Raw genomic sequence first — 14,037 nt, forward strand, 5'->3', positions numbered from 1 at the left:
AGGTAGATGATGTAAAGCTTTAAAATAAAGCTTCATTTAAATAGCCAGCAAGACCTACAGATGATTTAGTATGAACTGAGGAATCAAAGAAGGATTTGTGGATGAAGTCCCAGTACTATGTATTAAGAAAATGCAGTTCATGTAAATATCACCAGTGACCCTTCTGTCACTAAATCAAAAAAAAAAAAAAACCAACAAGCTTCCAAGCTTCTTTTATCTGTCCTCTCAGTGTCCTATCTATTGTATCCACTGGATACCTCTTTCTTGAAATGCTATTTGCTCTGGATGCTAACACTCTCCTGATTATCTGATGGCTCTCAGGCTGTTTCCTTTCCTTCTACAGACCTATTCTCATGAAAGCATGCATAGAGTTACTCCCCAAAGGCTCAGGAATGTCATCCATTGCCACAGCTTCAATCATCACTTATTTGCTGAAGACCCTAATTTTCCATCTTCAGTCCTCTCAAGCCTCACACTGGTATGTTAAGTATGATTGCCCTTGGACAACTCACACTCAACATGCTTCATTTAAGACTAAATTAACATTCTTCTTCTCCTGAGTTCCCTCTCTGTCTGCAAATGGCTCTCCCATGAATCTCACAAGCCAAAGCCTGACACTTCCTGACTCTCGCTCACACTAGCCCATCATTGACAGGCCTCTTCATCTTCCAGTCTCTCTCCTTCTTTCCATCCTCTCTCTACCTTAGCAATACAGGCACAAACAAATCATCTGTGTCTCCATGTAGGTGAGAGTATGGATGAAAACAAAGAAAAAGTGGAGCAAGAGAGAATGAGAGAAAGAATGAGAGAGAGAGAGAGAGAGAGAGAGAGAGAGAGAGAGAGAGAGAGAGAGAGAGAGAAACAGAAAACATAAGAACAGAACAAAGATCTTTAAGGAAAATTCTGTCATCCTTACTACAGCATATTTTAATTTACATTTAGGTAGTGTTTAGAAATGACTTTTTCCCACAATCAGATGCCTGAACCATCTACGACCCACTTTTCCTTAAGTTTTTATTTCTATATTTAAAGATTAATTTGCATGCTAATGCTTTTAGATTTGTGATAATCCAGGGGTCATTATGCCATGTTTATGGTCCTATTATTAATAAGGAAGATTAGCAAATTATGAAAATGCATTCATAAAAGGAGAAGTTCAAGCACTCTTGATTTCGAGCATACTTTACTGCACTAATGTGAACTTACACATTCACTATCCAGTGATGCTGCTAACTACTGGCAGAGCAGGGACAGTGGCCACATCCATAAGCTTCTAGGCCATGGGTGGTTTGGATTTGGATTTTTCCCTCCATTACTTTCTATTTTGATCATAAAGAAATAAAAAAAATACCTTTTATTAAAAAAGAGAAAAAGTTCCCGATTCTAACCTACTTAAATCTTGATACATAATTTTTAAAAATAGGAGAAAAAATAGAATTCAATTATATTCTAAGGAAGAATGGACTTTTTAAGAGAGCAGATATTAATAATGGTAGTGGCAGAGGGTAACATCAAATGTTAGTGCCAGCTCTCAGCTATGTTGTATCGCTGCACATGCATCACAGGGTTTTACTCTCAGGACACAAGACAGAAATAATACGTGAGTACACTTAGTGAGCTACCAGAATAATTTCACATTGCCTCGTGAAAGTTCTTCCATGTCACCTGTCTTACATGAACAGTCTCCTTTAACACAGTATTAGAACTGCTTGATTGTCCTTTAATTTTATTTTTAAAATTTGTGATAGTATAGGGGCTGAACTCAGGATCACCTGCTGGCATTCAGCTTTCTTGCTCATGACTAAGGCTCTGCCATTTGAGCCACACCTCCAGTGTGGCATTTTGCTAGTTAATTGGAGACGCAGTCTCGCAGACTTTTCTGCATGAGTCAGTTTCAAACTGCAATCCACAGGTCTCAGTTTCTTTATCTCCTCTGAGATAGGATTATAGGCATGAGCGTCCAGAGCCCAGTTTGTATAACCTTAGTGATTTTGTTTTAACAGATCAGCTTATGAATACAATGCATCTTGCATATCCTTTTCTGAGGGTCTGGACTTGCTAAACCATGATACGGCAGTGTGTATTCTCCTACCAGCCATCTCTGTGGAAGGATTGCTGATCCTGCTTTAAAGTAGTCTAGTATGGCCACGTTGACTGCTTTGACCAACAAAATACCACTGGGCCACTTCAAACAGAAGCTTTAAGAGCCACTCCATAGTTGCACTCATGACCTGTCCTCTACCATGTAAACAGCAATACGTTATATGGTACTCCTTTCAGCCTGAATCTCAAAGCAAGGAAGGTATGGGGAAGACACAGCTACAGCAGAGTCATGAGGAAACAATATGACAAAGAAATACAGTTTACTGTCATAAGCAGTATCATTTAGTAATGCTGACTGAGTATACTTGTTTTCTCTTGTGTAAAACTAGTAAGATTTACACTAAGGTCTCATATACATGGACATATATACTCTCAATGGAGTTTTGTTCAGCCATTAATTAGAAAGAAACTATGCCATTTGCAAGAAAATGAATGGATCTCAGAAAAAAAATTCTACTGAGTGAGGTTGAACCAGACTCAAAGATAAAGGTACATGTTTTCTCTGATATGAGGATCTTAGACCTAAAATACTTCTTGTGTAAACATACACACGGACATAAGTATATACACATAATCAAGTTGACAAATACACAGTATATTCAGGAGTGAAAATCAATGTAGTAAATCCTTTGAACAATTAAGATAGCATAACAAAATGAGTATAGGGAAGCTGAATGGAAAAGTGGTAGGAAGGGCTGGATGAAAAAAAAAGAAAACAAGACAAATATAGTCACAGCACTCAAGGTACACATATGAAAAAGAAAATGAGAAACAATAGCCTCAAAGGACAGCGAGGTAGAGACAGAGGAGGACAACAGGGTGACTCAGATCAAGATGCACTGGACACATAAATGCATCCTGTGATCCTAGCTACTAGTACGTTGAGATCTGACCATTGCAGTTCAAAGCCAGCCGAAGCATGAAAAGTCCATGAGACTCTTATCTCTAATTAACCAGTAGAGTGCTAGCCTTGAGCTAAAAGAACTCAGGAACAGAACCCAGGCCCAGAGTTCAAACCCCAGGACTGACCAAAAAAAAAGAAAAAAAATGTCCATTTTCTCCTATCTCTTTGCAAGAACTCTATTACCAATCATTCTACTTGTAAAAATTTTCATAATGACTTTTGTCACACAAATTTACTTGCTGCTTTACTTTAGCAATTATCCTTCTTTCACTTCCTAGAGTCTGTCCTTGTTCCTTCTCTTGGTCTCTCTAGCTTAGCAGGCTTCTAGCCTAGCTCTTCAGCTGAAGAGCAAATGACTAGCACCTCTTCAGCAGCAGTCAGGCTTCTCTTCCTAATTTAAGTTCTTATTTCCAGATGTAGAAAAATGTGTCCTTACATGACCCAGAGGACGTTACCAACTCCATCACTCATCTCCAGCCACGAAAAGTCTGCAGCACCACAGTCCCCAAACTTCCTACATCACAACAACAACAACAACAACAAAAATGTCACCAAACCCAAGGCCTTCTGTAGGACAAAACCCCCACTGGTGGAGAACCCTGACTCAGAACTCATGAATGAGTAACGCCATTTTATATCTGGTGATCTCGAGAAAACTCTATTCTAAAACTAAGAAAGAAAAAAATGATTTACCTTTTCAGCTAACTCTTCTGCTGTGACCTTAGGATCATATGGAATGGGATCCCCTAAATAAGTCCGCAGCTTCACTGGAAAACCCCCATACATTGGCACAAATGGATAGCGGAATTTTTCATATAGCCACCTAAACAACCCTGTTTTAAAGAAAGCAAAATGATTGTTACTGATCAAATATGTGCTTTTAAAACATGTCATTTTAAACTTTCTAGACAATAAAACTTTCTTTAAAGAAGATCAACTTTTCATCCACTGTAATACACAGACCATACAGGGCCCCTACTACCTAATGGGGGACCTAGAGGAGGATGAGGGGTATGTGTCACAACTCCATGTGTACTTCATGTTCTATGTTTGTTTGTACCAGTCTATTAACTGGTAAAGAAAATTTGAAAAGACAAACCAATTACAAATGCTGCAGATCAAAGGGTAAAGCCTGCAACCAAGAGCAGGCAGTTCAAGTCTAGACGGTAAATAGGTGACTCATGGGTACACGAAAACCCCAAAGAAGCAGGAAGCAGATCTGTGTGCACTGGAGACTACAGTGTGTTGATAGAATGTGTGTACACTAAAGCCCTACTGTAAATTAGGAAAAGCAACAAACATATCAAGCAAAGAATTACTAAAACTAAAGACCAAGTATGAAATACAGCAGGATTAAAAGAAAGAGTGGTAAAATGTAAAATAAGCAGATGGACGAAGTTTAAAACACAAAAACAGCATCAAATGAATAAAAAAAAGGCCAGCCCCAAGAACTACAGAGTTTTGTATGGTGTACAGAAACAAAAACTACACATTAAGTAACACTCCTGAAATTAAATAAAGAAAAAAAAATCCCTACACAATATTTGAGATCTGAGAAAGTAAAAAGTTAATGAATTAATTAACTAAAGAAATATATTTTCTGGAATAATTTCTGATTTGCTAATATGAACAAACAGAATCTGAAAAAAAATGAGAATTCCCAAATGTAACTAAATATTATATCAATCTGCATTTCTATTTTAAGTCTGGGAACAAGTAGCAGAAAAATAAAAACTGAAAACAACAGGAATTTCAAGCTCTTTAAAAAGGGGTCTTACATTTGGATAGAAATCCTAACAATGCAGTGGTAGCGATACAAAATATAACTGATTGAATACAATACAAAAACAATGGGGTACAACAAACAACTCTTCAAAATAAAAAAAAAGAGACATGGCAAAGAAAAATTACATCCAATTGCTGGCATTCCATAACTAGATTAAAATTTTTTTAATCTGCAATAAAGTTAAATGAAAAGAAATTTTCCCAAGTAAATATAGTACAGTTCAAAGCACTGAAGAGGAAGGAAAATAGGCATATGATAGAAATAAACCGAGGCAAACAAACAACATAGCCGTAGGTTGTTTACCTTTGTTCAATATGTAGCTCATCTACTTGTCAGAGTTGAATTAAAAAGGTAGTGTAGGCTGGGAGTTTGGCCTAGTGGTAGAGTGCTTGCCTAGCATGCACGAAGACCCCAGGTTCAATTCCTTGGTACCACATACATAGAAAAAAGCCGGAACTGGTGCTGAGGCTCAAGTGGTAGAGCTCTAGCCTTGAGAAAGTCCAAGACAGTGCTCAGGTCCTGAGCTCAAGCCCAGGACTGGCAAAAAAAAAAAAAAAAAAAAAAAAAAAAAGGTAGTGTACACATTTTTCTAAGCATCATCAAAATAGCTTATTACAATATATTAAATCACTTTTAATGAAAAGTAATGAAGTTTTATAGTTTTGTAAGGACATTTTTAAAGTTCATTACAAATAAGCTTCCATATGCATGTATTCTTAACAAAAATATAACACTGAAGAGAACTACCATTGCTTACAACTAGTTATCAGTTAGATTGATATGAAATGACATCTGAATAATGTGTTCATTATCTAAATAATCCAAAAGGTATTCCTTATAAGACTCAAAATTTTAAACATTTTAAATAGTACACAGTAGTTAAAAACCATGTGAATCAGAACTTACTTGTTCCTCCAAATGATCTAAATCCTTCCCGAATATTTTGTGTAAACATAGGAATAATGGGCTAAAGAAAAGAATTTGAGTTAAAAGATAATAAATAAAACCAAATACAATCTCCATGAGTCACTAAAGCAAAGGGCCTTGCTTGAAATTATAAAAATAACATTTTAAAAATAAAGGCATTCTTAAAGATAGTATAATTTGTCATATTAAATTTAAGTTGGTTTATAAAATTGTAATTCTTTAGGAAACACTACCCTCCAGTGGCAATATATTTCATTTACCAGTTTTCTTAGTATTCCATAGAAATCCTTGAAATTCAAAAATAAGAGATTATAATAATCATTAATTTATTTTGTAAATAAATGTGGTAAATTAGCTTTAGTGGGATCCTGTTTAATAGATTACTGAATAAAAGTTAGATGGTAAATTTTAATGGCAAGTTTGGGCAAGATGTCATATAATAAGTAACACTGGTTCTTGTAAGCTTACTGAAACAGAAATGGTCAACATCATCAAAAAGTAAGTCTAAGCTTCCTATTTTTTAAAGGGGAAAGGAAAAGTACATGTACTGAGGAATTCTTTGTATCACAAGTTCTTAACTATTTTTCCAAGAGTATCAATGATTAAGTGATATTAATAATTAAAAACATTAGCTAGAATAATATTGTAGAGTAAGGTATCATAAGTAGATTATACTAATGAATAATGTAGCAGATTTAAAAATTTGGGTATACTTTACTATAGTAATACTTTACTATATAAACAAATATACTGAATTGAATGTTTTAAAATAGATAAAATTGTGTATGTGTATGTATGTGTGTGAACTGTTAGTATATGCCTAATACAAAACTACTTGCCTTAACAAGCAAGGTTTAAGATATTTAAGTAAGCTGGTATTTCTAAATTGCTTCTTGTTCAACCTATTTACTTATTCAGAAAATATTGTTAAATAAAGGGAAGAAAATACAGGGCAATCACTCTACCACTTTAAGCCACAGCTCCACTTCTGGTTTTTGGGTGGTTAAATGGAGACAAGAATCTAATGGGGATTCCCAGCTGGATCTGACAGTGATCCTCAGATCTCAGCCTCTTGAGTAGCGAGGATTACAAGCATGAGCAATCAGTGCCTGGCTAGGCAAAGCTTTATACTAAAATTTACTACCTTCCATACAAGTAACTAATCTCTCATCTCATCTCCTCCCCACAAGCAAGACACCATACATGGCAATGGCACTGGCTCATTGTGGTAATCCTAGCACCTAGATCAGTACCTGGGAAAGAGGAGGGTAACAGAACAGAAACAATGCTTCTCATGAGTGAGTTTATATTCTCTGAGTACAGAGGTCAGAAATTGGCAGTAGCGGTCTCATAACTGGTTTAGAAGAAATATCGGGTAATCTAAGAAGCCAAGTAAAGAATTCAAAGTTTAATGGAGTCAATTCACAAAATTAACACATAATAAACTACACTGAATACTTCTTAAAAAAAAAAAAGAAAAGCCCTCAAATCTAGGAAATGGTCACTAATTTTATAAAGCAAAATGATAGCCAACCACCTAATGTTTTAAACTGCTAGAAAATGGCTTCAGAATTGAGGACTTAGAATAACATCCAAGAAGAAAGATAAACCTTCAGCTCACTGATGCATCCTTCTACCCCTACCCAGTACTTACTGCTGGATGATGTCACTATGGCATGATCCCAGAAGTCTGTCTGGGAGCATGTACCTTATAAACAATACTTGGGTTCATGCCTCAAATATCTAACTCTCTGGAGACTAAACATTTCTAGGGCCCACTAAATAGAAGGCTTATGCTAGATGGTTCAATATTCCGTGCCATACTTTTGGGGCCAAGGTTTCTAAATTTGCTTCCAAGCTAGCATCCTAAAACTAGCATATTATGAATTTAAATAATTACATTTAACCTGTTCCGTGTTTACACTTTACATTTGGGTTCAGTGCATCAGTTAACTCTAGAATTCAACTGTTTAAAAAAATTTTTATTTATTTATTTATTTATTTATTTATTTTGCCAGTCCTGGGGCTTGAACTAAGGACCTGGGTACCCTTTGAGCTTTCTCAAGGCCAGAACTCTACCCACTTGAGCCACAGCACCACTTCTGTATGTGGTACCCAGGAATCAAACTCAGGGCTTCGTGCATGCTAGGCAAGCACTCTACCACTAGGCCATGTTCCTGGCCATAAGAATATATTTATATATATTTCTGCATACATGTCTATGTGAACATGTACATGTGTATAAGATATTTTACATTATGTTACATTACATATTACAGTTACATTACCTGACAAATGTAACTGTAACCCCTCTATACATTATCCTGACAATAACATACAATTAAAAAAAAAAAAACTCCTCTGGGAGCTGGACATGGTAGTACATGCCTGTGATATTTGGGAGGCTGAGGCAGAATGATGACAACTTCTAGGCCAGGCTGGGCTACATGGTAAGACTTGATCTCAAATAGTAAAAGTAATAATAATATTGTTAGAGAATGGGGTTAGCATACTCCTAGAATCTTACTTGGGTTACTGAAAATATGAGAACCATTGCTTACCTCATCTAGACAACAGATTCTTATACATACAATGGGGTAACGACAATAATTACTTCTAGTCCAAAGGTTTCATGGATCAGGGGATATATTACTAATAATTTCATTTAAAGAAAATGTTATTTTCCTTTATGTTATTTTTCAATTAAATGGACTAATTTCCCTCAATCTATTAAGATATGAAGTTACCTCAAAACTCTTATCAGAGTCCCAACTCTGAGGAATTCACACAGGTGATTTCTGTTTTATCAGGGAGTCTGTCCCAGTCAAATGAACATAGCTTTCCACTATTATTTTGTAGACTGCATTAACAACTTCAATGTCTCTCTCTTGCTTTTTAAGCTAATATGCCACAATGTGGATGTTATTCTTTGTAATGCTGGATGTGGACTTCAGGGCCTGTCCCATTGCCAAAGAAGAGCTCTATGGCTGAGTTACACTCTCAGTCCAGTAGTCACCATTTAAATGCAGTTAATGCTTCAATAAATCTTAACGTTTGTATTCATAGCTTGTGATAAACATGTCAGGCTTATGATGAGATTTTCCAGGTGACAATTTTCTGGGGACATTTGTGTCACATTCCCTTCACGTATCTGGAAGGCTTCTCAACCTTAGATGTCAGCAGACTCACTGTGGATGGTAGTCAGAGCCAGCGAGGGCACCGTTGCCTGGAGTCCTGCACTGTGCTGTCTGCAGCTGCCTTGTGTGTGACCAGATCCCTTCCATCCCTCCTGCTCTGTGCCTCAGCCTCCTCATCTGTAACACTGCAATATGACATATATCACCTGCTTGAAAGTCTTCAGTGCTACAAAATGTTGGGCTGACAAGAGATAGCAAACTTATAAGGTCATTTTGTAAATCTACAGCATCAGAGACTTTTGTTTTTAAATCTACCAAAAGGTTATTTTTAAATTTTCTGAAATTTTATATAGAAACCTTCACTAGATGATCTAGATTGTCTTAACTGATTAAAATACAATTTAAGGATTAAAAAAGTATTCTTTTATGTCTTTTTCTCAAGCAATGTTGCTTAAAACTGTTGCTTTAAAAAGATGAGTTAAAATAATAAATTTACATGATTCCAAACCTATTTTGTCTTCTTTACCTCAAATTTATAGGAGAAGAATCTTCAAACTGTAAAGCCGTCTTTAGATTTTAGTTAGATTCAGTCTTGGGTTTTTATTATTGCTTTAGTATATATTACATTAGTTATCACTTATTTTTGTAAAACTGCACATAACCTTTTCCATTCCACATTACTCACACAGTCTAGGTTTTTGTTTTCCACATCAGAGAGTATGATTTTTTGGAAAAATAAGTAAAATGTTTATCTCAGCTATCTGTTTAGCAGTAATATAAGCTTTTCAAAGGTTCCTTTCCACTAGTGTTTAATATTCTATGTGTGAAAATGTCAAATCAACAAATACCTAAAGCGTAGTCAAAGCTAGTCACTGTACTAAAGATCCTTGTCCTCAAGGACTTTATAATCTACTATAGGACACTACTATTTAAATATTTATGTTATTTAGAGACAGGCAAGTACCTTCACTTGCACTGGAATCACATTATAAAAAACACTGGAGCAACAAATGACTTCTAGGAGTTACATTTACACAGAACAGGGTACCATGTATTTTACTTGACTGTTAACTTTGCAATTAAGACATAAAACCATCTATCTTCCTTCAGGTAATATTATTTGGTAAGAAGTCATGACTAATCTTTCTTTTTTAATCACAAGTCCTTAAATGCAAGGCAGGCAGTCAAGGTAAGGGTGTAGGTTGATCGCTGTGAAGCAGCAATGGAGACACAAAACATTTTAAAGGTGAAGACACTGGCAGCAGTCTCTATCAGGCTTGCAAAAGCAACTGTCTTTTTTCTTTCTTCCTTTCTTTTTTAATTGCCAGTCCTGGGGACTGAACTCAGGCTAACTCAGGGCCTGAGCACTGTCCATGGGCTTTCTCAAGGCTAGAGCTCTACCACTTGAGCCTCAGCACCACTTCCAGCTTATTTCTATGTATGTGGTACTGAGGAATCGAACCTTGGTCTTAGTGCATGCTAGGCAAGCACTCTGCCGCTAGGCCAAACTTGGAAAATCAACTATCTACCATGGAAACTACGATTTATTTTCCTAACAATCTAAAATCTAAACAGCAACAAGGAGAAAATTTTCCTATGAAGAAAGTAAGTACTTCTTAGAATAAAAAGTATAATATAGGGGCCGGGAGTTTGGCCTAGTGGTAGAGCGCTTGCCCAGCATGCACGAAGACCAGGGTTCAATTCCTCAGTACCAAGTACATAGAAAAAAAAAGCCAGAAATGGTGCTGAGGCTCAAGTGGTAGAGCTCTTAAGAAAGTTCAAGGACAGGGCTCAGACCCTGAGCTCAAGCCCAGGACTGGCAAAAAAAAAAAAAGTATAACATAGAAACCAAATAGTTAAGATTTTTTTCCCAAAGGCAAAAGAAAAGAACAAAATGACATTCAACTTATTCAGTCTACTAAAGTAAAATAATTACTGGAATTACCAGGCACATAATTAGTTTTACTGACAAATTTATTTGGAAAATGTTTTTAACTATCTAAATTATACCAGTCTATTTCTTGTCTTTATACTAGAAGATTAGCCAATGAAAAAAATGATACAAATCAATACTATTTCTGGCTTCTTAAAAACATTGGTCACAGATAAAAGAACTATTAAGAAATATAACATCCAGCCAGACATGAAGTGTAACCTTCAATCACAGCACTCAGGAGGTGGAAGCAGAAAGATCATGAATTTGAGGGCAGTCTGAGTTCCACAGCAAGACTTTGTCTTAAATACTCAAAAAAAAAAAAAAAGAAAAAGAAAGAAAAAATAGTATTGTCTACTACTGATAAATACAAATTTAGTCACATAAAGATTTAGTAAAATATAAAACTAGACTACTTATGCTCACATTTGTAGAAAACCCTGACTGAAAGAAGAAATTTGAATTGTAACCTTGATGGATATTTGACAAATTTCCACATTAATTTTTCCAGATACAGCTGAGTGCTGGTGGCTCACACCTGTAATCCTAGCTACTTAGGAGGTTAAGATCTGGAAGATCTCAGTTCAAAACCGAGATTGCATCTCCAGTTTACCAGAAAAAAGATGGGTCTGGAGGTGTAGCTCAGGTGGTAAGAGTGCCAGCCAAGGAAGCAAGAATCAAAACACCAGTACCACCAAAGAAATAAAACAAACAAACTAGAAGGCCGAGAGTTTGGCTTAGTGGTAGAGTGCTTGCCTAGCATGCACGACGACCCAGGTTCGATTCCTCGGTACTATATACATAGAAAAAAGCCAGAAGTGGTGCTGAGGCTCAAGAGGTAGAGCTCTAGCCTTGAGAAAGTCCAAGGACAGTGCTCAGGCCCTGAGCTCAAGCCCAGGACTGGCCAAAAAAAAAAAAAAAAAAGAAAGAAGAAAGTCCAAGGACAATGCTCAAGCCCTGAGTTCAAGCCTGAAAACTGGGGAAAAAAAAAACTAGATCAATTTGATTGCTTATCATGAATAAAGAATATTTTCTCTCAATGCCTTATTGTATTATGTAATATTTAAACTCTCATAACAAAATTATCTAAGCTCTTATCTATCTTAGCTCACTATATAAGCACATATTCTATTAACCGTAGCTCAACTTTACTTAAGCAACTTCTGTGACACAACTCACCACTTTTGCATCAATTGCGACCTGAGCAAAGCCTTTTCTGTTGCCCCAAATGATGTTGTAGGTTTCATCACTAATGAGGGCCTCCCGAACTCCACCTGGTGAGATAGCTAACAAGTGCCCACTCCTCAGAATTTCAACACATTTTTCTCTTGGTCCATGAAGAGCACAAAATACATCAAGTAATAAACTAAACCCTGTAAGAAACATGAGCACAAAGATATACCTAAATACTCCTTGTTCAGTTCCATATAACCTACCTGATTTATTCTCTATACTTACTTATCAGTAGACTTTTGATTCCACAAAATCAATAACTAGGAAGGTTAACATAAGATTAATATTGCTTACAAAGAAATATCTTCATTGTACTGACCTGTTACTACTGATTACTCCTTGCTGACCAACTACAATTCTGGCTATTGTACATATTTGAACTCTTTGATCAAAGTTCACAGCAATCACAGAAAACAGAATCCATTTTATGGATGAATAACTTAGGTTCAGCAAATACATAAAAGGTTCAATGTCAGACAGCTAAAAATGGTAAGGCAGAAATTCCCAGCTAGTTATGTTCAGTCCAAAGCTCCTTCTACTGCATCTCATGCCAAACTCATTCTAAAGTGGTTTTTTTTTTGTTGTTTTTTGGTTTTTTTTTTTTTTTTTTTTGCCAGTCCTGGGCTTGAGCTCAGGGTCTGAGCACTGTCCTTGGACTTTCTCAAGGCTAGAGCTCTACCACTTGAACCTAAGCACCACTTCTGGCTTTTTTCTATGTATGTGGTACCAAGGAGTTGAACCTGGGTCTTCGTGCATGCTAGGCAGCACTTTACCACTAGGCCAAACTCTCGGCCCCTAAAGTGGGTTTTTTTTTAAGGCAATCAGAGATGATACTCCATCAGTAATAACAAGCTTGTTATTAACCCTGAAAGAAAAAAAAAACCACCTGAGACAGTGCGAATCCATGTTTTGTCCTACCAAAACTGGCAAGACTATCAAATATATTGAAATTGAAAGCTATGATGCTAAGGCCACATTAATTTTTAATTAGTAACAGTAGCAAATATCATTAAGAGCTTTTAATAAAGTGAGGATATTTAATTCAAGATCAGCTCATTCTAAGTCTAAACACCAAACAGCTTTACAAATTACAACTACTTATGAATAAAATACATAATCTTGTCAGCAATTACTTTAATAAAAGCTGATAATGGAAAATTAGATATACATTATTCTTTAAGACTAAGAAATATAGGAATAGGAGCTAAAAACTCTCAAGACTAATCAATCTCACTTATTTAAAGAGCTGAAGTGAGATCATTAAAATTAAGACTTAAATAACATTTATTCTGCATTATTCCAAAAGCTCACACTTATCTAGATGAACGAATTACAAGAAAAAAATAAAATCTTCCCTTTTGAACTAAGATTTATGACTCCTATCTTCAAAAAGCAATGCCAAAATATTACAAGGATAATAAAGAACTTTTTATAAAAAACAAAAATATTCACACTTTTGTTACTTATAAAAAATAGAAAAATGGGAAAAATGTTTCATAAAAGAAAAATGGTTAAGCAAGCATTTTAATTACACATTAAAACTTGTTCCAGGCTGGCACTTTATTAACACATGCAAGGACCTAGGTTCAAACCCTACCACAGTTGTGGGGGAGGGGGTGGAGGGGGGAGGTACTTTTCCATGTAAAACATAGTAAGATTTTAAGGCTTATATTAAATCTGTTTAAATTGTTTGCAAGGTATGAGGAAACATGCAATTTAAAAATAAATGAAATCAAAATAATATTAGGATGGTAAAATCTTCTGTTGTTTGATTTCCAAATCCATTATAAAGAGGCCATGGTACTTTTTAATGGAAAATCTTACAGCCAATTTAATTTATAATGAAGAACAACAGATAGTAGTTTCATAGCACAACAATATCCAAAGCACTAACCATGATTATGCAAAGCACTGCTGTAGGCCATAACTTAATTCACTGCTTGGTTTGAGTCTGTCTGCTTGATGGGTCAGCTTTGTTTTTATTATTCCACGGAACATACTACCAACTTTCTTG

The 14,037-nt window shown here is 35.8% G+C and overlaps 1 protein-coding gene across 1 annotated transcript in view; it reads right to left on the reverse strand.

Moving 5' to 3' along the window:
- Tmem68 (transmembrane protein 68) overlaps positions 1 to 14,037 on the reverse strand; it is a 35,099-nt gene that overhangs the window by 3,027 nt on the left and 18,035 nt on the right. The window contains exons 4-6 of the mRNA XM_090338827.1: positions 11,970 to 12,163; positions 5,700 to 5,760; positions 3,701 to 3,840 (exon numbers count right to left, since the gene is read on the reverse strand). Of these exons, the coding sequence (XP_090194953.1) occupies positions 3,701 to 3,840; positions 5,700 to 5,760; positions 11,970 to 12,163 (395 nt within the window). The remainder of the gene's footprint in view (positions 1 to 3,700; positions 3,841 to 5,699; positions 5,761 to 11,969; positions 12,164 to 14,037) is intronic.

The sequence above is a fragment of the Megascapheus bottae genome, chromosome 9 (assembly GCF_031878675.1).
Source record: "Megascapheus bottae isolate mThoBot1 chromosome 9, mThoBot2.hap1, whole genome shotgun sequence".
Taxonomy (NCBI): domain Eukaryota; kingdom Metazoa; phylum Chordata; class Mammalia; order Rodentia; family Geomyidae; genus Megascapheus; species Megascapheus bottae.